Here is a 25988-nt window from a genome sequence, read left to right as displayed (position 1 = left end):
TTTTTCCTGCTTTTTCTCAGCTCAACCTTTAACAGAAGCTATGAAATGAAAACATTGACCAGCATTAAAAACCATCGTTCTGTACGTAAAGAAATTTATTTCATCACCCCTTCAAGTAGGACTATTATTTACACACCGTACTGCATGCTGGTCATTATTACACAAGCATCTAATGTTTCTCATTCCAGCTCTACGTTAACATTCAGCTGCTGTGGTTCTGCTTGTTATGAATGAGTGAAAATGGGACATGAAGAAAGTTCCCTGATCTTAATATGAAGAGTGCAACACTTCCTTGTGTAGGCTTGTTTGTTTTATCCTGCCTGAATAACATTTAGTGTTTGAAACAGCTTTATTGGCAGAATTTCCTTCAAGGCTCTCGGTTCCGAAGGTTTTTAAACTACCAACACAAAGTTGGTGTTTTCGTATTATAGCTCCGGTGGTGAAGTCAAAATGAACTTCATATATTCACAGCAGTTGTTTCCAAAAGCTTTGTGCTCATCTAGATGTTGCTTTGCAGACTTTCTGTTTTTCTTTATGTGATGGTTGGCTGCTATGTTTCCTCCTGATCATTCTTCCAGGTGCAGTTCTCCACCTTCCTCTTCATCTTTCTGCCCAGTAGATGTTTTCTGGTCTTAACTTCCCTTTAGGTTGTTTTTCTTACATTATTAATGTCATGTCTTACAGACAAGTCCTTCCAGATTCTGAGACATTAGAAACTTCTGCCACATTAACAGTTTTTTTTTTTTTTTTTTTATTCTTACATGAATGAAATTAAAAGGAAGCACACATGAATGTTTGAAGAACTCTCCGACTAAGTTTCTGCTGCAGGGTTTGTCTGAACTTCTCTCTCCAACGGGGCCCAAACTTACATAGGGTTAGGTTAGGTTGCCATGGTGATACAGAAGATGGCAGGGGGGGGGCCCTCACACTCATCTCTATCACATCTCAACTCATTTCTGCTCAATGTTTGTGTGCTTGCGTGTTGCTCTTTGTTTTCTGTCACTATGTGTTTTATGTATTTCTCAGTTTGTGTGCTTCTACAGCATCTGTGACTCAGACAAACAAGACAGCAGGTGGTGTGTGATGTAATATGGGACATATAAGTCTGTTGGATCTACCTGAGGACGAAGCACAACTACAGAACGCTGGACAAAACACAGCCAAGGTGTTCAAAGATGTTTGAATATGCACACTGAAACTTTTTCCTCTTTTATCTGAGAGACTGAAGCTGGAGAAATTTGAGGACCATTTTTGTCAATACTCGGGTAACGTTGGGGTTTAAAATACACAGAAGTGCTTTACCTCCATGATTCCTTGGATAGGCGAGCTGATGATGTCATCGTCAAGGTCCAGGCTCCCTTTGCTCCTGTTGGGGACCCTCCTGTGCAGCTCCTTCGCTCCTCCTTTGGTCATCAGCAGTATGAGAGCGAGCGTTCAGGGTGGCGGATCGTTGGTTGGGAGCAGCAGCAGCTCCTGGGACAAGAGGGAAGTCACAGCGAGAGACGGAGAATACCTGCTGGGGATAAAAAGACTACGAAGGCTTTACTGTAACGTGGGCATCGGCTTCCACATTCAGGTCTTACCAAACGGGAAGATCACAGGGGTTCACAACGAGAACAGATACAGTAAGTAACTCTGCCATTCCCTGATGCATGTACAGCAGTTACTGTAGTACGTTCTCCAGAACCAGACAACCCTATTCTGAATAAGTGGTTTCAACTAGAGCCATGAGGATGATTCCTGTTGAGACTGGAGCATAATAACTTTAGCAGTATTTGATTGCTCCTGTGAGTAAATAAAATGAAACTAACTGTAAAATGAATTTAAAGTCTGATGACATGAAACAGAACAACACACTAGTCTAGTCACACTGGTAAGAACAACATGTCCATCAGTGGACTGGACGTATTTCAGAAACAGCTCCGATCTTTTCTGGAACTTCAACAACAAACTGACTTTTAGGGAAGTCAGACCCACAATGCATCACTTGTACTGTCTAATATCAACATCAGCATTGTATCACAGCAGGGTTCAGGAATGTGGCTGTACTGTAATAATAAGCACCACCACAAGGGGCTGCCTCCCTCTGTCTGACTGACACCACCAAAATCAGTTCTCCATGGTGACGACTTAGTGTAGGTTATTGTATGAATATACAACGCTGCTGCCAAAACAGATTTTCCTAATGAGAGATAAAGATGATTACGTTTCATAAGGATAGGGTTAAGGATAAAACTCCGCCCACTTCTGGAACAGACCACGCCCACTTTCTGCATTCTATCCAAGTCCAGATACAGATGATGACATCTCTGTGCACCTTTACCTCCGACAGCACCAGACTCAGAGGTGACGTCATCGGCCTCAACCTGCTGAAGTGAGAGGAGAGCTGAGAGAGAAAAGAAAAGCAGAGATGACAAACAAACAAACAAACAGTGAGCAGGTCCAGTAACTACAGATCAGAAACATGCAGCTGCAGAGAGAGGAACCAACTACACTTACTAGCCGCCTCCTCAAAGTTTTGCTTATTTAATTGTGTTGAAGATGAAGAGTAGCGATTGTTGTAGCGACAGTGAGCGCGCCTCCTCCTGGTCAGCAGTTGGTTCGTTTTAACAATTCAACAATTTCCACATAAGCTAGGAGGAAAAAACTCCTCTTTAAGGGAGAAAAACCTCCAACAGAAGGAAGGAAAAACTCCCTTTAACAGGAAGAAACCTCCGACAGAACCAGGATCAGAGGTGGGCGGAGCATCTGTTAACAGAACCAGGATCAGAGGTGGGCGGCCATCTGCCTCGACCGGTTGGGGTGAGAGGAGAGCAGAGAGAGAAAAGGACAGCATAGAGATAGAAGAGAAGAACTGTTGGTGGAGACGACAAGCGCAGAGCAGAGACATGCAGCTCCATGACGGGACATCTGGAAAAGAAAGAACAGAAACTACACGAGTGAAGGAACTGAATGGAGACAACAGATAATAAGAAGAAACTATGGGAGAGAAGAAGATGGTGAGGTATGAGTCAGTTAAAGAGTAGGAGGAAAGAAAAGAAGCTCAGCATGTAACGAGGTCCCCCAGCAGCCTCGGCCTATAACAGCATAACTAAGGGTTGGTTCAGGTCTACCTGAGCCAGCCCTAACTATAGGCTTTATCAAGAAGGAACGTTTTGAGTCTAATCTTAAAGCTAGAGAGGGTTTCTGCCCCTCCAACACAAACTGGGAGCTGGTTCCACAGGGGAGGAGCCTGAAAACTGAAGCTCCGCCTCCCATTCTACTTCTGGAAACTCCAGGAACCACAAGTACACCAGCGTCGGGTCGTTCTCCTTTTAGTCGGTGCTGTCGGGTCGAGTCCGTCCGGTCACAATGAAAGACAGCTGGCATCCTGCAGCTGCTGAATAGAACACTGTTATCATGCGCACACACACGGTTAAAAGCAGGTATATCTGCATATTGTTATTATTATTATTATTATTATTATTATTATTATAGACAGCAGTGTGGGGGGTTGACATAGCTCAGCATGGCGGAGGTCTCTGGGTTCCACACGGTAGTTTAGGAGTCTTGAATCTGACGGACGTGGAAGGACGTTTTGTCTCTAACTAATTGATAAGAAAGGAGGATGTCACTGTTCACTCTGAGAAACTTCAATCTGCTTTAGAGTCCAACAAAGATGTGTTTGTATATCTAACTAAATACTGAGGATCATTGATCTGATCATTTCATGTTTCATCTCAGGCCTGCTAGAGATCTCTCCTGTGGAGAGAGGAGTGGTGACTCTGTTTGGGGTGAAGAGCGGCCTCTTCGTCGCCATGAGTGACAAAGGGAAACTCTACGGCTCGGTAAGACCGGATGAAGTCGGAGCACATGTTGGTCTTCAGTTAAACTGCACTCCTCTTAGTACTGTAGCATATCTTCACATCAACCTGTCATTGGCCTGAATGTTAACCTCGACAAGACCGACCTGCTCTTCCTTCCAGAGAAAGACTCTCCCACCCTCGACCTGACTACTACCTTCAACAACTCTGTTATCCCGACCCTGACTGATAAGAACCTCGGAGACACTCCACAGTCAACTCTCTCTTACTGCCAACAACACATTCCTGTAGATATATGCTGCACAACATCAGGAGAATACGTCCTCTTCTCACTCAGAAAGAGGTGCAGGTTCTGGTCCAGGCTCTGGTCATCTCACATCTAGACTACTGTAACTCCCTCCTGGCAGGTCTACCTGTTAGTACCATCTGACCTCTGCAGCTCATCCAGAACGCAGCAGCTCAACTGGTCTTTAACCTCCTAGATCAGGGGTGGCCAACCAGTCAGAGACTAAGAGCCACATTTTTTACTGTGTTACCGCAAAGAGCCACATCATACACATGGGCACACATGAACATCACCCCATCCCTTCCTCACACACACACACACACCTCTGCTCAGCCAAATTTATTGTGTGACATTATCATGTCACACACCAACATGATAATGACAGAAATGGACTCCTACAGTACTAAGACCACAGGCCAGTCATTTTCAACAATGAACATTGTGTGCACTGTCTCACACACACAAACTCTCAGTTCAACAAAGTCCACAAACAAAAACATAATAATTTACAATAGCGTTTTTCACTTACTATGCATGTTGCTTAGTGCGACTTCTGGCATTCCTTGCCTTGAACAATCCTCTTCAAATCTGGCTTGTATTCTGTTGTTGCCACTCGAAGCAATTCTTTCACACGGGTGTCAGTCAGAACAGATCGATGCTTTGATTTCACGTGTTTCAGGGTAGAAAACACAGACTCGCAGACGTATGTTGACCCAAACATTGACAGTATCTTAAGCGCAGCCCGTTTGACATTGGGGTATTTTTCCATTGGCACACTTTTCCAGAACTCAATGGTCCCTTCCCTTAAAGCAGGTTTCAGTTGGTCCTCCTCACAAAGATCGATCATCTCCAATTCAGCCGCAGCCTCATCTGTAACTAGCGGGGCTTTCAAACAGTCCGTCTCCGCATTAAATGGGTCGACGAGGAACGTAATCTGTGGCCTTTTCAGTTGTAGATCACGGAACCGGATGACAAAGCTTTCGTGCAGGTTTTCAACCAGTGTTGCATATCTGGCTCTTTGCTTATTCAGGGCGGCGCTGGTGACTTGCCCGTTGGCTTTTAGCAGAGTGGGAAAATGCGTTAAATCTCCCTTTTGAATATGCGCCTTGAACAGCTTCAGTTTGTTGACAAACGCAAACACACTTTGCAGCAGGTCAGGCAGCATTTTTAACTTACCTTGCAGGGTCAGGTTCAGTCTGTCCAAGTGACACAGCATGTCGACCAAAAAGGCCAGATCCATAATCCACTCGACGTCCGAGAGCTCGGGATAGTCCTTGTCCTTCTCTTCCATGAACAGTTTCACGGCATCCAAAAGCTCAAAGAAGCGAGCGAGCACCTTGCCTTTGGACAGCCACCTCACAGTGCAGTGCAGCGGCAGGTGCAATGATTTAGACACGAGTTGCTCCCTGTGGATGATGCAGTGGAAATTCCAAAACTCGGGAAATGTTTGGTCAGCTTTGCACAGCCCCACAAGTCCGTTCACAGATCCGATCATGGCTGGCGCTCCATCCGTGGCTATTGCAGTTAGCTTCGGTATGGGCAGATTTGCTTTCGCAAATGCAGCCATCATTGTTTCTTTCACATCTATGCCACGGGTTCTGTCTTTTAATGGCACAACATCAAGGAGTTCTTCTTTGATCACAATCTTTTGACACAGACTGCAAATATTGCCAGCTGAGGCTCGTCTTGTACGTCACAACTCTCATCCAATGCGACACTAAAATACTCACATGCTTGAAGGTCAGAGTGCAACTGTGATTCAATAGCCGTGTTAATGTCCGATATTCAGTGTTCAACAGTGTGGCGGGACAGTTGGACGTCTGATACCATTCGTTTTAGTTTGTCGTTTTCAGGAGACAAGATTTCAACAACGTCACTGAGGCATTTTTTAACGAACTCCCCTTCATTAAATGGCTTTTTAGCCCGTGCAATGCTCCAAGCCAGTTGATACGATGCAAGCGTGACAGTCTGTGAGTGCTTCGTAATTTTTTGGAAAAACTGTACCTGCTTTTCTGCCTGACTTTTCAAAGTGTCCAACTTGTGCTTGCGAAATTCAGTCCCTTTTGGAAATTCCTTATCGATGTTAGCATGGAGTGAGCTGAAGTGGCGCTGAAGATTTGAAGCTTTGAAATGCGCTAATGACGTCTGACATATCAGGCAGAATGGCTTGCCATTACGTTCAACAAAAAAATATAAACTTTCCCACTCTGTTAAAAACGTCCTGTGTTCATCTTCATATTTTCGTTTAGCTGTGCATTTTTTCCCTTCCATTTTGAGAGCGAAATTGACACTAATTGTTTACTCAAATGGGTTTGCCCTTCCTGCTTTGCGGAATTTCACCTCATGGCATGCACGTTTGACGAAAATACCATATTGAACTCAAGCGAAGCGAACACGCACAAAAAAAAACCACAAACACAAATGTTGATATGAACGTAAAAGGTAGGTAGGTAGGTAGGTATATACTTTATTAATCCCCGAGGGGAAATTTTTTCACCACAGCAGCATACATACAGGAGCAATAATAGAAACAATAGAATAAAATAATAATAGAATAGAATAATATAATAGAAAAACAATAAAATAAAAAATATAAATATAAAATGCACAGTACATACAGTATATATACAGTACATTAAATATCTATATATATTATATACAACAAACCAATAAACACAGTCAACGTATATATATATACATATAATATACAATCAACCAAGAAACACAGTCAACAATGTTATTGTACTGTGATGGATTTTGCCAGAGGTGAGTTATTGTAAAGTCTCATGGCAGTGGGCAGGAATGATCTCCTGTATCTGTCCTTGTGACAGCGGAGCTGGAGGAACCTTTTAGAGAAAGTGCTCCGCTGTCCCTGCAGCAGGTGGTGGAGAGGGTGGACAGGATTATCCAAGATGGACAATAGTTTGTTCAGCGTCCTCCTCTCCACCACCTTTTCCAGACTATCTAGTTTGTAGCCGATGATGGAGCCGGCCTTCTTAACCAGCTTGTTAAGTTTGTTGGTGTCACCGGCTCCAATGCTGCTCCCCCAGCAGACCCCAGCGAAGTACAAAGCACTGGCCACAACAGACTGGTAGAACATCTCCAGCATCATGCTGCACACATTGAAGGATCGAAGTTTTCTCAGAAAAAAGAGTCGACTCATCACCTTCTTGTAGACAGCGTTGATGTTGGTCTTCCATTTCAGTCTGTTGTCGATGGACACATCCAGGTACTTGTACTCCTCCACCATGTCCACCTCCTCTCCCAGAACTCTCAGCGGTTGTGGAGCCGTCGCCTTCCTCCTGAAGTCGACCACCATCTCTCTGGTCTTGGCCACGTTCAGGAGCAGGTGATTCCTTCCCGCCCACTCCACAAAGTCCTCCACTACTGCCCTGTACTCCTCCTCCCGTCCATCCCTTATACATCCCACCACGGCAGAGTCATCAGAGAACTTCTGCAGATGGCAGGACTCTGAGTTGTACTGGAAGTCAGTGGTGTATAAGGTGAACAGGAAGGAGACAGAACAGTTCCCTGAGGAGCTCCATTACCACTGACCACCGTATCAGACAGCACACTGCCCAGACGGACAAACTGTGGTCTGCCTGTCAGGTAGTCAGTGATCCAGGAGACGGTGGGCGCATCCACCCCCACCACCCGCAGCTTCTCACTCAGCAGCAGTGGTTGGATGGTGTTGAATGCACTGGAGAAATCAAAGAAAGTGATTCTCACAGAGTCACCGGTTCCATCCAGGTGAGACTGAGCTCGTTGCAGCAGGTAGATGATGGCGTCGTCCACTCCCACACGAGGCTGGTACGCAAATTGCAGAGGGTCCAGAGAAGATTTCACCAGCGGCCTGAGGTGGGCGAAGACCAGCCACATGAGATGTGAGGGCAACCGGTCGGTAGTCGTTGAGGCCAGATGGAGTCTTCTTCTTGGGGACAGGAACCAGACAGGACGTCTTCCACAGCACCGGGACCTCCTCCTGCTTCAGGCTCAGGTTGAAGAGGTGTTGTAGGACCTCAGCCAGCTGGGCGGCGCAGGTCTTCAGGACCCCGGGGCTGATGCCGTCAGGTCCTGCAGCCTTGCGCTGGTGGATTCTCTCCAGCTGTCTCCTAACCTGGCCAGTCGTCACAGAGAGGGGGGTGAGGGGTGTGGGGGGGGGGGGTCGAGGTGTCGATGGAGGAAGAGCCCTTTGAGATTGAGGGCTCTATGCAGTTCACCAGAGGGGGGGGGGAGGCAGCAGAGGTGTTTTGGAGGTGTGAGGTGTGGAGGAGACAGATGAGAGTGGTGAACTAAACCTGTTGAAGAAACAGTTTAGTTCATTTGACCTCTCCAGGGAGCCCCCTGGTTGTTCCTCTCCAGGTTCCCCCCGGTTGTTTCTCTCCAGGTTCCCCCTGGTTGTTCCTCTCCAGGTTCCCCCTGGTTGTCTCTCTCGCCCCTTGAACCCAGTAATCTCCTTCATACCGGTCCACACCTCCCTCACGTTGTTCTGCTGGAGTTTGGCCTCCAGATTCCTCCTGTAGGAGTCCTTGCACTCCCTCATCTTCTCCTTCAGGTGGCGCTGCACTCTCCTGAGCTCCTCCCTGTCCCCAGACCTGAAGGCTGCTTTCTTCTTATTAAGAAGAACTTTCAGGTCACTGGTGATCCACGGCTTGTTGTTGGGGAAGCATTTTACAGTCCAGGATGGTACGGTGGTGTGTTCACAGAATTTGATGTATTCTGTGATACAGTCCGTCCTGCTGTTGATGTCCTCCCCATGTGGTCCACACAGCACATTCCAGTCCGTGGACCCAAAGCAGTCCTGCAGGGCATCTTTGGCCTCCTGTGTCCACCTCCTCACAGTCCTGGTGGTCACAGGCTGCCTCTGCACCAGGGGGACATACCTGGGAGTCAGCAGGACCAGGTTGTGGTCTGATCTACCAAGGGGAGGAAGGGCAGTAGTACTGTATGCATCCATGGCATTAGCATACAGTAAGTCCAGAGTTTTATTGTTCCTTGTGGGGCAGTTAACATACTGGTGCAAAGTTGGCAGTACTTTATCCAGACTGGTGTGGTTAAAGTCTCCAGTAACTGCCAAAAATGCACCGGGATGCTGAGTCTGTAGTCTCAAAAAGAGCTGCATGAAACCAGGCAAAGAGCCGCATGCGGCTCGGGAGCCGCGGGTTGGCCAGGCCTGTCCTAGATTATATATGACCTTTATTTAACCAGGTAGAATCAATTGAGAACCAATTCTCATTTACAATGATGACCTGTCATTTGATTTTTTTTTTTTGATTTGATTTTATACACTTTATTAATCCCCCGAGGGGATTACCTGACGTGCATGTTTTTGGATGATGGGAGGAAGCCGGAGAACCCGGAGAGAACCCACGCAAGCACAGGGAGAACATGCAAACTCCACACAGAAAGGCCCAGGACTGGATTCGAACCCAGAACCTTTTTGCTGTGAGGCGACAGTGCTAACCACTGCACCACCGTGCCGCCCTGAGATTCACTCACACTACTTCGCTCCTCCTCCTCCTCCTCTACATCTCCTGGTCCAACCCTACATCCCAGCCCCTCCCTCCGCTCTGCTTCCACCAATCAGCTTGTTGCTTCTCACTGAGCTAAACACTCTACAAAATCACGACTGTTTTCTGTCCTGGCTCCTAAATGGTGGAATGAGTTCCCCAACGACATTAGGACAGCAGAAACTCTGAACATCTTCCACCACAAACTAAAAACACACCTCTTCCTCCTTTACCTTGAACAGTAGAACTTTAGTATCTTAAAATAGAACTTACTGATAGAACTTTGTAGTTTGGCTTTCTGGAAGAAATTGTATTTTCTTGATTCTTGTTGTTCTGGTTTGAACCCTCATGTTGAAATGAACTTATTGTAAGTCTTTGGATAAAAGAGTCAGATAAATGAAATGTAATAATGTAATGTAATCTTTAACCTCCTAGATTCACTCACACTACTCCGCTCCTCCTCCTCCTCCTCCCCACAATCCTACACTGACATGTTTCACACAGGAAGCAAACACACTGGTTGTGTGTGTGTGTGTGTGTGTGTGTGTGTGTGTGTGTGTGGCGGACATTCTAACCACAGCAATGGTAGATTTAAGTTTGTTAAAACTTTATAAAGTTTCTTATAGTTTGTTATAGTTTCTTAAAGTTCGTTATAACTTGTTAAAGTCATTATAGTTTCTTAAAGTTCATTATTATATTATGCTGACACTTTTATCCAAAGCGACTTACAATACACCGATGGTACACCATCGGAGCAACTTTAGGGTTCAGTATCTTGCTCCAGGACACTTTGGCATGTGGACAGAAGGAGTTGGGGATTGAACTACCAACCTTCTGATTAGTGTGCAACCCACTCTACCGACTGAGCTACAGCCTCCCTTAGTTATAATTATAGTTTGTTAAAACTTCTTGAAGTGCGTTATAGTTTGTTAAAGTTCGTTAAAGGGGTTTAATTTGCAAACCACACCGGTTATAAGTGAAGCATGGGAAATTATTTCATGCTCAAATGGATTTTGTGTGACTGAGCCATTTTCAGATTTCTGGCTGTTTTAACTTGTGCCCAGTTTCCATGCCAACAACTAGCTGAAAGCGTTTTCCAAACCCACCATGAGTTGGAGAGCAGGCGCTGCAGAACCGCTGGTCAACATCAATCTTCTGTCTGTAGCATTAATCTGGTCATTTATTTACTGTTGTCAAACATTTATAACTATGAACATGAATCAACCTTCATATGTGGACAAGAGTGTATGTATGGAGTATTTATTTATATTGAAAAAATGTATGTGAATAATTGAATACTGCAAAGTAAGACATTTCTTTGGTAAAATTTTGGCCTTAACAACTTTTCCACAGCACTAATTATACCAATCACACAACAGTTGTCATACTATTCAGTCATCGTTGGATCTTTATAAAAGAGAAATGCTGATTTTCACCTCACAAAAAAGAGATTGTGATGTCAGAGATACAATGATTATTACTGACGGTTGTGCTTCTCTCTTTATCCTCCTCCTCTCCTCAGGGCCACTACAATGATGAATGCAAGTTCAAGGAGAATCTGCTGGCCAACAACTACAATGCCTATGAATCCGCAGTCTACCCTGGCATGTACATTGGCCTCAGCAAAATCGGCAAAACTAAAAGAGGCAACCGGGTCACACCGACCATGAGCATGACACACTTCCTTCCCCGGATATGAACTTAAAGATCCAAACTCCTTCGAACAGAAAAAAGTTGACTGCACTGTTTGGTCAGAACTGTTTGTCATCTCATGTCCTTCTACAACTAACACAGCGCCCCCCGGTGGAAGACTACTGCAGTCTGAGGTTCTCATGCAGATCAAAAACTCACCATAATAACCAATAAGCAACTTTTGCTTTAATTGTTTAAATGTGCCAACCAAATGGCAGTAATGTGATCTCCGCATGGTTGTGAATGAACACTGAAGTGGACAAATTTCAAAATGCTAAACAGTACAGGTGGTAATATTGCAATCAGTAAAATTGGGCTCCTTAAATTCAGGGATCGCTCCTCACCAATAAAATGCAACATCGTTTGTGTTTCTTCATTGTGATCACAGACTTTGGTCACAGAACAGCGTGACTGACATATATTTGATTTTACTTATTACACATACAGAGAGAGAGATATACGATACACTTTTATTTGCACAATAATACACCACACAGCTGCCAAAGAATGTCTGTATGCTGATTGTATTGTGAAATGTTAAAAACAGCTGCTTTGATGCCACATGTCGCTAAAATCAATCCACACGTTAGATAATAGATTCTATGGTGTTAGATTCATTACCCAAGACATGATGCTGCATTACTCTGCATCCAGTTTATTGTTTGTCATATTCTCTTTAGTGAAGTACAAACTGAGAATAAATAATGATTTAATTTTTACACTTGTGTTTGGTCTTATTCATACTTATTAACCTTATTAATAGCCTGTCTCATGTAAGTGGAAAGTTGAACTGTAGAAGTGAAGCACAGTGGTGGTACCATCATCATCAGGGTCCCGCTAACAACGTGGGCTTCATTGACAATTGGAATACTTTCTGGGGGAAAACCTGGTCTGATCCGGAGAGCCAGCATCCATCCTACTTTGGATGGTGCAGCTCTTCTTTCTAGAAACATGGCCGTGTCTCTTAACAGCCCTAAAACCTGACATCCAGGGTTGAGGCCAGGACGCAGAGCTGCAGTCTTACAGCTCCTCTGCAGCTTCTTTAGAGCTGTTACTCACCCAAAACCTTCAACATCCTGTAGAAGTTGTGTCTGTACCCAGACCACCTATATTTAAAAAACTCAACAAAAGATCTGTCAATAAAAATGTAATAAAAATGGATCCTACCAAATTAATGGATCAAAAAAATCTGACAATTAAAAGTGAACTATTAAATATGAGATCTCTCTGGTCTAAATCTCTGTTAGTAAATGACTTGATAACTGATCATCAGATTGATTTACTCTGTCTCACAGAGACCTGGCTGCAACAGGAAGAATATGGTAGGATTAATGAAGCAACTCCTCCCAGTCATATTAATTATCATATTCCTAGAGATTCAGGAGGAGGAGGAGGAGGGGGGGAGGAGGAGTGGCAGCAATCTTCCACTCAAGTTAAAAGGAGAACGACCCGACGCTGGTCTACTTGTGGTTCCTGGAGTTTCCAGAAGTAGAATGGGAGGCGGAGCTTCAGTGTTCAGGCTCCTCCCCTGTGGAACCAGCTCCCAGTTTGTGTTGGAGGGGCAGAAACCCTCTCTAGCTTTAAGATTAGACTCAAAACGTTCCTTCTTGATAAAGCCTATAGTTAGGGCTGGCTCAGGTAGACCTGAACCAACCCTTAGTTATGCTGTTATAGGCCGAGGCTGCTGGGGGACCTCGTTACATGCTGAGCTTCTTTTCTTTCCTCCTACTCTTTAACTGACTCATACCTCACCATCTTTTTCTCTCCCATAGTTTCTTCTTATCATCTGTTGTCTCCATTCAGTTCCTTCGCTCGTGTAGTTTCTGTTCTTTCTTTTCCAGATGTCCCGTCATGGAGCTGCATGTCTCTGCTCTGTGATTGTCGTCTCCACCAACAGTTCTTCTCTTCTATCTCTATGCTGTCCTTTTCTCTCTCTGCTCTCCTCTCACCCCAACCGGTCGAGGCAGATGCTCCGCCCACCTCTGATCCTGGTTCTGTTAACAGATGCTCCGCCCACCTCTGATCCTGGTTCTGTTAACAGATGTTCTCCACCTCTGATCCTGGTTCTGTCGGAGGTTTCTTCCTGTTAAAGGGAGTTTTTCTTCCCTCTGTTGGAGGTTTTTCTCCCTTAAAGAGGAGTTTTTCCCTCCTAGCTTATGTGGAAATTGATGAATTGTTGAATTGTTGGTTTCTCTGTATAATATTGTAAATTCTTGCTGTAAAGACTTTAATGTGTTAAGTGCCATGAAATAACCTGTGTTGTCATTTGGCGCTATATAAATAAAGTTGAATTGAATTGAGAACGAACCGACTGCTGACCTGAAGGAGAACTTCTTTATCTTCACCATCATCATCATCACCATCATTATCCTCATCCGCAACCTCATATATATATAAATATATATATATCAATATATATATATATATATATACACACACACACACACACACACACACACACACACACACACACACACGAGTGCTCCTGCAGCGGGTTTCGGTGTTCCAGTGACCTCAGAGGATCCGACCAGACCCAACCAGACCGTCCAGTCGACCCGATCCAACCAGACCCGACCCAACCCGATTCAACCCGACCGGACTCAACCCGATCAGACTCGACCCGATCCGAGCCGATCAGATCAGAGCCGATCCGACCCGTCCAGACCCGACCTGATCCAATCCAACCCGAACATGGTTGCAAGGAATCTGGGTCAGCCGACACCAGCTGATGGTTTTTACAGAGTTTCACACATTCAGCAATGAAGAAGAAGAACCACTGGAGGGCAGCAGAGAGGCGGTCACTTCCTGTTGAACTGCTGGACTCATGTTAGAACACTTCCTGTTTTAAAAGTGGAACAGACGAAGAAACGAGTTCAGCCCAGCGTGTTGTTCAGGATTTATTGAACATCTTTCACAACATGCAGCGTGACACATGATAAGGTGATGTTGGGCGTATCTATGACAACAAGACCAAACACAGAGAAGTGAGACTGTGACTTTAAATTACTTCCTGTTGGTGCTAGCTGCTAACTGAAGGAACATATCAGACAACTATCTTCCGGGGTTGCTAGGTTACGGCGCCTGGGTGGTTCCTAAGCCCACAGCATTAGCATAAGCAGACAGCAGGCTGACGACCTGCTGGGTCTCCAGTGTGAGTCTGGCTTCAGTCAGCCAGTCCTCCACCACGCGGCGGGCTTCTCCTCTCAGTTGGTTCACCAGTTTGGCTGCCAGCTCCAGATCGCCATGCTCCAGGCAGTAGCTGGCGTACGACAGAAGCTTGAACGGGTCCAAATCCTCACTGCTCAGCTGGGTGGGCGGGGCTTCCTGTTTGTCCTCAAACAGCAGTGCAGCTTGGAGGTAGGACAGGAAGTACTGGTACAAGGAGTTGTGAGCTTCGTCTACGAGCGCGACGCGGCGGGCCAGAGATCGCAGAGAGGTGAAGCGTGCGCGCAGCGAGGCCTCGCTGTACACGCCGCGCTGCAGCGACGCTTCGGGAAGAGCCGACGCCAGAGACGAGGCAAAGTCGTTGTCGTGGCAGCTGTCTCTCACCGCCTGAGCGGCGCCCTCTAGGGGCACGGTGGGCGAGTCGGCGTTGGCAGTCTTTAAGGTGTAACTCAGAGCTTCCACAGAGAGCCACAGCTGGTGAGCCTTCCGGGACTCCTCCTCCGCCACCACATGACCTGCAGCCAGACAGGAAATAGTCAAATGACAGTTCAACAGTTCAACAGTTTGTAAAGAGTTCAACATGAAGGATATTAAAGAGATCAAACAGTTGGTCACAGCATCACATGACAGGTGGATGTGTGATGTGTCTTACTGTCGATGGCCTCCTCCATCCCCTTCAGCCGTGCGTAGGCGGTGTTCATGTCCAGAGTGAAGTTGTCCAGCTGCTCTTGGCTCAGTTGACGGTAGCGAGTCTCTTGTTCCAGCATCTTACTGCTCAGCACCTGAACACAGAGAGCAGCCCAGCTGTGACGGTTTCCTGCATCAGTAGGCAGAAGGAGGCTGCGGCGCGGCCGGGCCGAACCTCCGCATCCTTCCTTGTACACAAGAGCCTCAGAGCCCCGAACATGAACCGGTATGCTGTTAGTGTGTGTGGGTGAGACCTGCTGGGCCTCGGCTCGCAGCTCCTGGTCCTGGACCTTCAGGACGTCTTGGACGTGGTCCGTGTGAGCGGCCGCCTGTCGTCGCAGCTGAGTCCTCATCTCTGCCTCCATCACGTCTCTCAACTCGGCCAGCTGGAGACAGACACACATTTAGAGGAGGGCTGGTGGAGGGAGAGGACGGGTGCTCCTCGTCTTCCTCACCTTCTTCTCCTGGTCCAGCCGGGCCTCCTCTCTGATGTGCTGCAGGGCCGTGCTCACGGCTTTCTCCAGCGCTCTCTGATCCTCCAGCTTCTGCTGCTCCAGAGCTGCATCGATGTGGATCTGCTCCCGGACCCGCTGCTCAGCCAGCTCTCGGTTCAGCTGGTCGATGCGACGGTGTGCGTGGGCGATCAGGGCGTTCAGGTCGTCGGCCGACAGTTTACCAGCTCACACACACACACACACACACACAGTTACTGTGAGAACGTATACCAGTCTTGATGGACTTAGAACCACTACGTTTCCCCATGGCGGGATTAATACATGAATAAAGTCTTATATTAATCAAATAATCCATTTCACCCACTGAGCAGAATTTAATAGTTATTATTGTTATAGTTCTCCTAGCTTATGTGGGAATTGTTGAATTGTTAATTGTTTACTTTTACTATTACTATTATTATTGTCACTATTATAGTAAAAATAATTATTGTCTTTATTATAATTATCATTGTCCATATTAATATTGTTATTATTGTCCTAACTATTATTATCATCATATAATAATAGTAAGTATTATTATTATCATCCTTATTATCATCTTTACTATTATTATTATCGTCCTTATTTTTTATAGTAATAATAATTATTATAATTTTTATTACAATTATTATTGTCATTATCATCCTTGCTATTATTATCGTCCTTATTATAATAATGATTATTGTCCTTATCACTATAGTAATAATAAATAATATTATCGTTGTTATTATTATTATCCTTACTATTATTATTATCTTCCTTATAATAATAACAATTATTATTATTATTATTATCATCCTTATTATTACAGTAATAATAATTATTGTCCTTATTTTAATAATTATTATCATCATTATTATTATTATCGTCATAATAATTATCATAATTATCATTATCAACCTTATTATCATCATTATTATCGTTCTTATTACTATTATTGTCCGTACTATTATTATCTTCCTTATAATTATAATTATGGTTGTCCTTATGATCATTGTTATTATCGTCCTTATTGTTATTATCAGCCTTATTAATATAATAATGATGATTATGTTTGTCCTTATTATTCTAATAATATTATTATCATCATCATTATTATAATTATCGTCATTATTATCATCAACCTTATAATAATTATTATCGTCCATATATTATAATAATTATTATCATTGTCCTTATTATAGTAATAATAATAATAATAATAATGGTAATAATAACAATCATTATTATATCCATATTATTATAATAATAATAATCAATATTATTAGAATAATAAAGACAATAATTATTATTATCATCCATATAATATCAATAATAATAACATTATTACAATGATAATCATTATTATTATAACGCTGCATGTTCCTGTAGAGTTTCCAGCAGCTGTCATAGGTGGACCATGAGAGAATGAGAGTTCTTACTGAGGCCCTTCCAGTTGGCCTGGATGTCCGGAGTCAGGCTGCTGACCTCCTTCTGGAACTGATGCTTGGCTTCATTAACCAGCTCGCTGTACTGGGACACGATCTTCGCTTCGGACTCGGCAGATTGCACCTGCAGACGGCACAGAACCAGAGAACGGACCGTAAAGTCACAACGGACCTAGAGGAACCAGGCAAACACACAGTACCGCTACAGTCCAGCGGGGGCAGTGTAACACATGATGTCCTAATCAGGTGACCTGGTCATGTGAATCCTACATATCAGGTTTCAGTTGGAACCCGCTCCTCACATGTTACTGTTGAACCAGCCAGGCAAGCAGTTTCCCTGTTTCCAGTCTTTATGCTAAGCTAAGTTAGCCAGCTGCTGGTTGCAACTTCAAATTTCCTGTACAGCCATGTATGTTTTTAAAATGATTATATGTGGTCTTACATAACCGAGGAAACCACGGCCTCACCTTGGTGACCACTTTGTCCAAGTCTACCACCATCTTATGGAGGTTTTCTTCTGCTGCCAACACCAGCGGGCGGACGCCCACCATCTTCAGCCCTTTGGAGCTGTCAATCAACGACTGGAGGCTGTCCAAGGCTTCACTGCAGCGAGACACAAGGAGGAGACATGGAGGAGACATGGAGGACATATGGAAGAGACATGGAGGACATATGGAGGACACATGGAGGAGGCATGGAGGACATATGGAAGAGACATGGAGGACATATGGAGGACACACGGAGGAGACGCGTGTATAGGTGTGTGTGTAGGTGTGTTTGTGTGTGTGTGTGTGTGTGTGTATAAGTGTGTGTGTATAAGTGTGTGTAGGTGTGTTTGTGTGTGTATGTATAAGTGTGTGTGTGCGTATAAGTGTGTGTGGGTGTGTGTGTGTGTAAGTGTGGGTGTGTGTATAAGTGTGGGTGTGTGTAAGTGTGTGTGTGTGTGTGTGTGTGTGTGTGTGTGTGTGTGTGTGTGTGTGTGTGTGTGTGTGTGTGTGTGTGTGTGTGTGTGTGTGTGTGTGTGTGTTACTTGGCTTTCAGCAGAGCAGCTGTTGCATCATCCACAGCACCGGTTCTGTGCGTCAGAGCAGCTTCTAGCTCCTTCCACTGGACGGACTTCTCCTCAGGAGGAACCTGGAGCGGACGGACGGGTGAATGTGGCCCAACACGCATCATACATGTCAAACTACAACATACCAATAAAGGCAACATGTCCAACATTAGTGTGAACACAGCGCCTCCTGGTGGCAGTGTGTGAGTACCTCTGCTTCCATGGCCTCTTTCAGTGTGTGTGTGTGCTGTGAGATGGCCTGCAGCGCCGCCTCCTGAGCGCCGATGGCCTGCAGCGTTGCTTTGGCTGAGCTCGCCAGAGAGTCTTCAAGACGGGCGGAGACAGCTGCAAACACACAGGAGAAGTGAGACAGAGGACAGCAGGACGACCCATCATAGCTGATGCAGAGGGACGCTTGTCCTTTGACGTAACACATCCTGATTTTACATGTTTCAAACAATGTCACTGGCCATTGGTTTCCATTATGTGTCCAATCAAGGAAGGAGATGTCTCTGATTGGATATGAGCTGCATGAGGCCTGGAGATGAGGAGGCTTTACCTGACAGAATAATGAGGATCATATTCATGTGTACACACACGTTGGACTTATACATCACACCACTCTTAAATAAATTAACCAGTACCAAATATTTATAGTCCAATACCTTTGGATAGAATGACCCACATGTAAGTGTGTATACTGTGTGTATAGAGTGTATATAGTGTGTCTCGAGTGTATAGTGTTTCATGTGTATAGTGTGTGTACAGTGTATAGTGTGTGTATAGAGTGTATAGTGTGTGTATACTGTGTATAAAGTGTATATAGTGTGTATACTGTGTGTATAGTGTGTATATAGAGTGTATATAGTGTGTATCGTGTATTTAGTGTGTATAGAGTGTAGTGTGTATACTGTGTGTATAGTGTATAGAGTGTGTATAGAGTGTATATAGGGTGTATAGTGTGTATAGAGTGTGTATGGAGTGTATAGGGTGTATAGAGTGTGTAGTGTATAGTGTGTAGTGTGTAGTGTGTGAGGTCAGCAGCCTACATGTGACAGCGTCCTGCTCCTCCTGGTCCTGTTGGGCCAGTCTGGCTGACACTTCCTCCACCGGACGCTCCTTCAGTGGTTCTACTGCAGCAGGCGACTCTGATTCTGGATTAACGGCTGCTGACACCAACACCTCCTGGTGGTCACTGCACTCCACTGCAGCACACACGCACATACATACATACATACACATATATTTATTTATATATATATATATATATATATACACACACACAAATATATGTATATATATATACATACATATATACATATATATATATATACACACATATATACATGTATATATATATACATACACACACATACATATATATACATACACACACATATATATATATATATATATATATGTGTGTGTGTATGTGTATACATATACAGTGGTGTGAAAAAGTGTTTGCCTCCTTCCTGATTTCCAATTGTTTTGCATGTTTGTCACTTAAATGTTTCAGATCATCAAACAAATTTAAATATTAGTCAAAGATAACACAAGTAAACACAAAATGCAGTTTTTAAATGAAGGTTTTTATTATTAAGGGAGAAAAACAATCCAAACCCACATGGCCCTGTGTGAAAAAGCGTTTGCCCCCTCCTGTTAAAACATAACTTAACTGTGGTTTATCACACCTGAGTTCAATTTCTCGAGCCACACCCAGGCCTGATTACTGACACACCTGTTCTCAATCAAGAAATCACTTCAATAGGACCTGCCTGACAAAGTGAAGGAGACCAAAAGATCCTCAGAAGATAGACATCATGCCGAGATCCAAAGAAATTCAGGAACAAATGAGAAAGAAAGTAATTGAGATCTATCAGTCTGGAAAAGGTTCTAAAGCCATTTCTAAAGCTTTGGGACTCCAGAGAACCACAGTGAGAACCATTATCCACAAATGGAGAAAACATGGAACAGCGGTGAACCTTCCCAGGAGCGGCCGGCCGACCAAAATTACCCCGAGAGAGCAGAGACGACTCATCCGAGAGGTCACAAAAGACCCCACGACAACATCCAAAGAACTGCAGGCCTCACTTGCCTCAGTTCAGGTCAGTGTTCATGACTCCACCAGAAGAAAGAGACTCGGCAGAAATGGCTGCATGGCAGAGTTCCAAGACCAAAACCATCGCTGAGCAAAAAGAACATTAAGGCTCGTCTCATTTTTGCCAGAAAACATCTTGATGATCTCCGAGACTTTTGGGAAAATACTCTGTGGACTGACGAGACAAAAGTTGAACTTTTTGGAAGGTGTGTGTCCCGTTACATCTGGCGTAAAAGTAACACCGCATTTCAGAAGAAGAACCTCATACCAACAGTAAAATATGGTGGTGGTAGTGTGATGGTCTGGGGCTGTTTTACTGCTTCAGGACCTGGAAGACTTGCTGTGATAAATGGAACCATGAATTCTACCGTCTACCAAAACATCCTGAAGGAGAACGTCCGGCCGTCTGTTCGTGACCTCAAGCTGAAGTCAACTTGGGTTCTGCAGCAGGACGATGATCTAAAACACACCAGCAAGTCCACCTCTGAATGGATGAAGAAAAACAAAATGAAGACTTTGGAGTGGCCTCGTCAAAGTCCTGACCTGAATCCTATTGAGATGCTGAGGCATGACCTTAAAAAGGAGGTTGGTGCTGGAAAACCCTCCAATGTGGCTGAATTACAACAACTCTGTAAAGATGAGTCGGCCAACATTCCTCCACAGCTGGAAAAGACTCATCGCAAGTTATCGCAAACGCTTGATTGCAGTTGTTGCTGCTGAGGGTGGTCCAACCAGTTATTAGGTTTGGGGGGCAAACACTTTTTCACACAGGGCCATGTGGGTTTGGATTGTTTTTCTCCCTTAATAATAAAAACCTTCATTTAAAAACTGCATTTTGTGTTTACTTGTGTTATCTTTGACTAATATTTAAATTTGTTTGATGATCTGAAACATTTAAGTGACAAACATGCAAACAAATAAGAAATCAGGAAGGGGGCAAACACTTTTTCGGTTGGTTGGTTGGTTCTTTATTAATCCCCAAGGGGAAATTCTTTATGTATGCATGTGTGATGTCAGTACAGAGGTGTAGCTGGAGAATGTTACCTTTGACGACTGCTGCCTCGGTGTCACATGGAGCAGGGACTGATGGGACCTCACTGATGGCTGAGATGATGTGAGTTGCCTCAGCTGAAGCCTCTGGAAGAGACACGCACACAGAGCACAGACAGTTGGTGTGGTTCTATGAGTGTCAGCACATGCACAGACCTTCTATCTAATCCCATTTAAAGGAGCCAAGTACTGAGTGTTCTGCACCATCAGATCATTGTAAACACTGACACTCTTCAGAGTAATGATAATGTTAACTCCAACTATTGCTGAGCTGAATTTGAACAACTGTCCTGGCCACACTGACACACATGAAAAGACAGACACATGATTTATCTGATGGTCCAAGGCTGTCCATCTACTGCTCCTACTACCGAATAAATGCGAGCTACTTCCTGCACGTCAGCTGAGCTGAATGTTCAGGATAACAGTACAGTGTAATAGGAGCTGTAACGACCACGCTGTACGCTACACACTACACTCCAAAGCTAAGGAAGTCTAACAGGACTACCTCAACGAGGGTGTCCACTATCAGTGGGCCTGCTGTTTATTTTCTTGATTAATCACAAACTAAATGCCAGAAAAATGCTTTGATTTCAGAAGTGTCGTCAAACATTTAGTTTAAAAAATAATTTCCCAATTTACCATAGCTGTCAATTAATCTCCTGTAATCCAGCATGAGCTAATAAATGAAAGAACTAAAGGGCAACATACATCTGCAGCACATGACTTGTGTCAAAACTGTTCTGATTCCAAAAATAAATGAACCAAATTACAAAATTGTTCATTCATTGACATTAAAATGTGGATTATAAGTAATCATATCAAAACAAGTTGTAAGTACATGACTTCATCAATACATAAATTTAAACAGGAGTCAAACAGAACATGTAAGCATGGGTTAATGAATAACAAAATGAATAATTAATACTATTGCTCTGTGACGTCGCAAGCGTGTGTTGCCCTTAACAGTTCCAGCAATCTACAGACACACACAGAGGACAGCTTACCCTCACACATTTCTGTGGCTGCACAAAAACAACATAGTACACTTTCAAACACTTCAACTCAACAACAATCACTTGTACAATAACAATGCAGTGCAGGACCTGTAAACATCAGTAAACTTCAGTAAATATAAGTAAACGTCAATAGATATAAGTAAACATCAGTAAATATAAGTAAACATCAGTAAATGTAAGTAAACATCAGCAAATAAGTAAACATCAATAAATATAAATAAACATCAATAAATATAAGTAAACATCTGTAAACGTCAATAAATATAAGTAAACATCGGTAAATATAAGTAAACATCAGTAAATATAAGTAAACATCAGTAAACGTCAATAAATATAAGTAAACATCGGTAAATATAAGTAAACATCAGTAAATATAAGTAAACATCAGTAAACATCAATAAACATAAGTAAACATCAGTAAATATAAGTAAACATCAGTAAATGCAAGTAAACATCAGTAAATGTAAGTAAACATCAGCAAATAAGTAAACATCAGTAAACGTCAGTAAATGTCAGTAAATGCCAGTAAACGTCAGTAAATAAGTAAACATCAGTAAATATAAGTAAACATCAGTAACTATAAGTAAACATTAGTAAACATCAGTAACTAAGTAAACATCAGTAACTATAAGTAAACATCAGTAAACATAAGTAAATGTCAGTAAACATAAGTAACTACAAGTAAACATCAGTAACTAAGTAAACATCAGTAACTATAAGTAAACATTAGCAAACATCAGTAACAATAAGTAAATATAAGTAAACATCAGTAACTATAAGTAAACATTAGTAAACATAAGTAAACATCAGTAACTATAAGTAAACATCAGTAACTATAAGTACACATTAGTAAACATAAGTAAACATCAGTAACTATAAGTAAACATTAGTAAACGTCAGTAAACATCAGTAACAATAAGTAAACATCAGTAACTATAAGTAAACATCAGTAACAATAAGTAAACATAAGTGAACATTAGTAAATGTCAGTAAACATTAGTAAATGTCAGTAAACATAAGTAACTTTAAGTAAACATCAGTAAATATAAGTAAACGTCAGTAAACAGCCCATATGGACCTGGGCTAAATGAAGCAACTGTTATCAGCTAACAGCTCTCTGAATTAATAAATCCAGGTGGACTAGTCCAGTGACAGGTGGACTATGAGGTGGTCCACAGACAGGTGGACTATGAGGTGGTCTATGAGGTGGTCCACAGACAGGTGGTCTATGAGGTGGACTATAAGGTGGTCCACAGACAGGTGGACTATGAGGTGGACTATGAGGTGGTCTATGAGGTGGTCCACAGACAGGTAGACTGAGGTGGTCCCTGCCTGCTGTAACAACCACCTGCAGATATCTTCATCCAAAAACAAAGACCTGCAGATTGATTGACTTTGAGCTGCATTTCTTGTATGACGTGCTATACAAATAAAGTTTATTATTTGATCCTGGACATGTGACCGATGCTCCTCTGCTGACTCTGTTGCTCTCCAGTCCACACAGTACCTCAGTGAAATGAGGGACTAAAGACCTGAATATCTGCGAGCACATGAGATCTGAGAGACTTACCCTCGATGCTCTGCGCTAGCTTTGTTGGGACAGAACCAGACTCTTTGGCTGGACTCTCTGCAGCCTCCTTCACTTTCTTCTCTGACTTGGCTTTGGATGCCTTCACTTGTTTCTCCATCATGGAAGGTGGCTGATCCAACTCCATCTAAACAGCAGACATTTGAAAGGAGTGTTAAAGTTGAATAACGCATTCAAAAACATTGAATATAAATATACACATTGAATATAAATATACACATTCAACGTAAATATAAACATTAAATATAGACATTCAATATAAATATACATTCAATATAAATATACACATTCACTATAAACATTCATATCAAATATAAATATACACATTCAATATAAATATACACATTCAATATAAATATGAAATATGAAGAGACCCTAGTCCCGTTCAGAGAACCTGGTCCCGTTCAGAGAACCCGGTCCCTTTCAGAGACCCAGTACCGGGCCCCACACACTCTCACATCCCACTGACCTGTTTGTTGATGAGAAGACCCCCATGCGGAGCAGCGGGTCCCAGAACCAGACCCAGCAGCCGGTCTGTGTACGGGACGTTGTCCTCCACAGCGACTCTGAATTTGGGGTCCCATTTGGCGTAGAGTATCGTCCCGCCAACCCCCCCACTGACCGTCAGCAGGCCAGCAGCCACCACTCTGGCAGCCCCACTGCTAGGAAGGACAAGGAGGACAGGGGAAGACATGGAGGACACGGGTCGGTCAGGTTGGGGAGGGGCTCTGCAGGTACAGCTCACCTGTGTCCTGGGTGTTACCTGCTCTCTCCTGCTGTGTAGTGGCGGCACGGCTGCAGACCGGTCACAGGGGTTCTGCCACAGGTCTTCTACAGAGGACAGGACAGGAGGACAGAGAGGGACGAAGACAGTCAGTGTGACCTCACACATTGTTGTCTTACACACGTATCCCACTGTTGAGTGTGTTCAGTGTGAAGAGATGACATCATCCGTTTTCTGAGCTAAAGAGGAATCGGACCGACGTGTGCTGGAGCCGCTTCACATCCCTCAGTCTGATTTACTGATCCTACAATCTGACATCACACCAACGGGAGCGACGTTCAGCTCTGAAGACGGCCAAACTCTCGTCCCCCACTCTCGTCCCCTCGCTGTATAGCAGCAGGGAACCGTTGCTTAAATGCCAATTAACATATTGCACTAAAGGGTTGTTTGGATTATAAATAATAATCCAATAAGCACTCGTTGTTGTATTTTAATGTCCGTTTATAAAACAAATGGTAAATGGTCTGTACTTCTATAGTTTTATCACCTTTTGGTCTCAAAGCGCTTTAACATGTTTTTCCATTCACACACTAAGTGACTAATCACCACCGGGAGCATTTTAGGGTTCAGTGTCTTGCTCAAGGACACTTGGGCATGTGGACAGGAGGAGCTGGGGATTGAACCACCAACCTTCTGATTAGTGTTCAACCCACTCTACTGTCTGAACCACAGCCTCCCAAAGAACAAGTGAAAGACAAACACCACCAGAGGGACATGTCTGTACTCGGCGGTATTTCAACAGGTCCCAGCTGGACAGCAGCGACCACAAAGTCAGCAGACATAAGAGTGAAAAAAGACCGACAGATATTTCTGTCTGTATGTATGTCTTCGTGACCTCTGACCCTTAGTAGCCCGGCTCGTTAGCTTGCTGTTAGCATCTGTTCCTAGAAGCTAACGGTGACAGCCGTGTTGCCTTCACGTACAGCCGTGTTGCCTTCACGTACAGCCGTGTTCCCACTCAGAGGCTCTGCGGCACCTTGAGCCAGCTGCGGGTCATTGAATGACAACATGCTAATGCTACCACGGCGGACGTGGTGTTTCGGTGTCGCGGTGTCTCGGTGTGGCCGATCTCACCCGGGCGGTGGCGTTAGCTCCTCTCAGACAGACTCTCAACATGGTCCTCGAACACGTTGTTCTTTATTCCGGATCTGTTGAACGTCCTGCAGCAGCAGCACCAGTCACTGTCCTCTTCTTCCTCCTCTCGCGCGTCTTTGGCCTTTAGTGGTTTAAACGCTTGCGTGCACAGCACTGCCCCCTCAGGCCAACTGGTCACACTACACTTCCGTTCCGTTTCCTCCTTTGTTCTTTTACAAATGTATATAAATACATAA

The 25988-nt window shown here is 43.9% G+C and overlaps 2 protein-coding genes across 3 annotated transcripts; one reads left to right on the top strand and one right to left on the bottom strand.

The window, feature by feature from the left end:
• The first annotated feature begins 1333 nt into the window (after positions 1-1333).
• Positions 1334-11335, top strand: LOC138614196 (fibroblast growth factor 4-like). The gene is made up of 3 exons (XM_069687481.1): positions 1334-1625; positions 3724-3827; positions 11122-11335. Exons 1-3 carry the CDS (start codon positions 1334-1336, stop codon positions 11296-11298), a joined length of 573 nt encoding a protein of 190 aa, XP_069543582.1. The 3' UTR covers positions 11299-11335.
• A 2840-nt stretch (positions 11336-14175) lies between these two features.
• Positions 14176-25889, bottom strand: immt (inner membrane protein, mitochondrial (mitofilin)). Of its 2 annotated transcripts, none has more exons than XM_069687492.1 (14): positions 25732-25889; positions 24637-24704; positions 24343-24535; positions 23856-24000; positions 21261-21353; positions 19165-19320; positions 18327-18460; positions 18095-18198; positions 17532-17667; positions 17059-17188; positions 15599-15822; positions 15398-15529; positions 15109-15238; positions 14176-14971 (listed from the first exon to the last, which is right to left on the bottom strand). In XM_069687492.1, the coding sequence occupies exons 1-14, from the start codon at positions 25771-25773 to the stop codon at positions 14364-14366; spliced, it is 2295 nt and encodes a 764-aa protein (XP_069543593.1). In that variant the 5' UTR covers positions 25774-25889; the 3' UTR covers positions 14176-14363. The 2 variants fall into 2 exon arrangements, with proteins under 2 accessions (XP_069543593.1, XP_069543594.1); XM_069687493.1 differs by having other exon boundaries at positions 24343-24532.
• Between the last annotated feature and the right edge of the window lie 99 nt (positions 25890-25988).

The sequence above is a fragment of the Brachyistius frenatus genome, unplaced genomic scaffold (assembly GCF_029030835.1).
Source record: "Brachyistius frenatus isolate BFR_SWC_R1_liver_20210118 unplaced genomic scaffold, ASM2903083v1 Contig_467, whole genome shotgun sequence".
Lineage (NCBI taxonomy): Eukaryota > Metazoa > Chordata > Actinopteri > Embiotocidae > Brachyistius > Brachyistius frenatus.
This window is presented reverse-complemented; position numbering and strand designations above follow the sequence as displayed.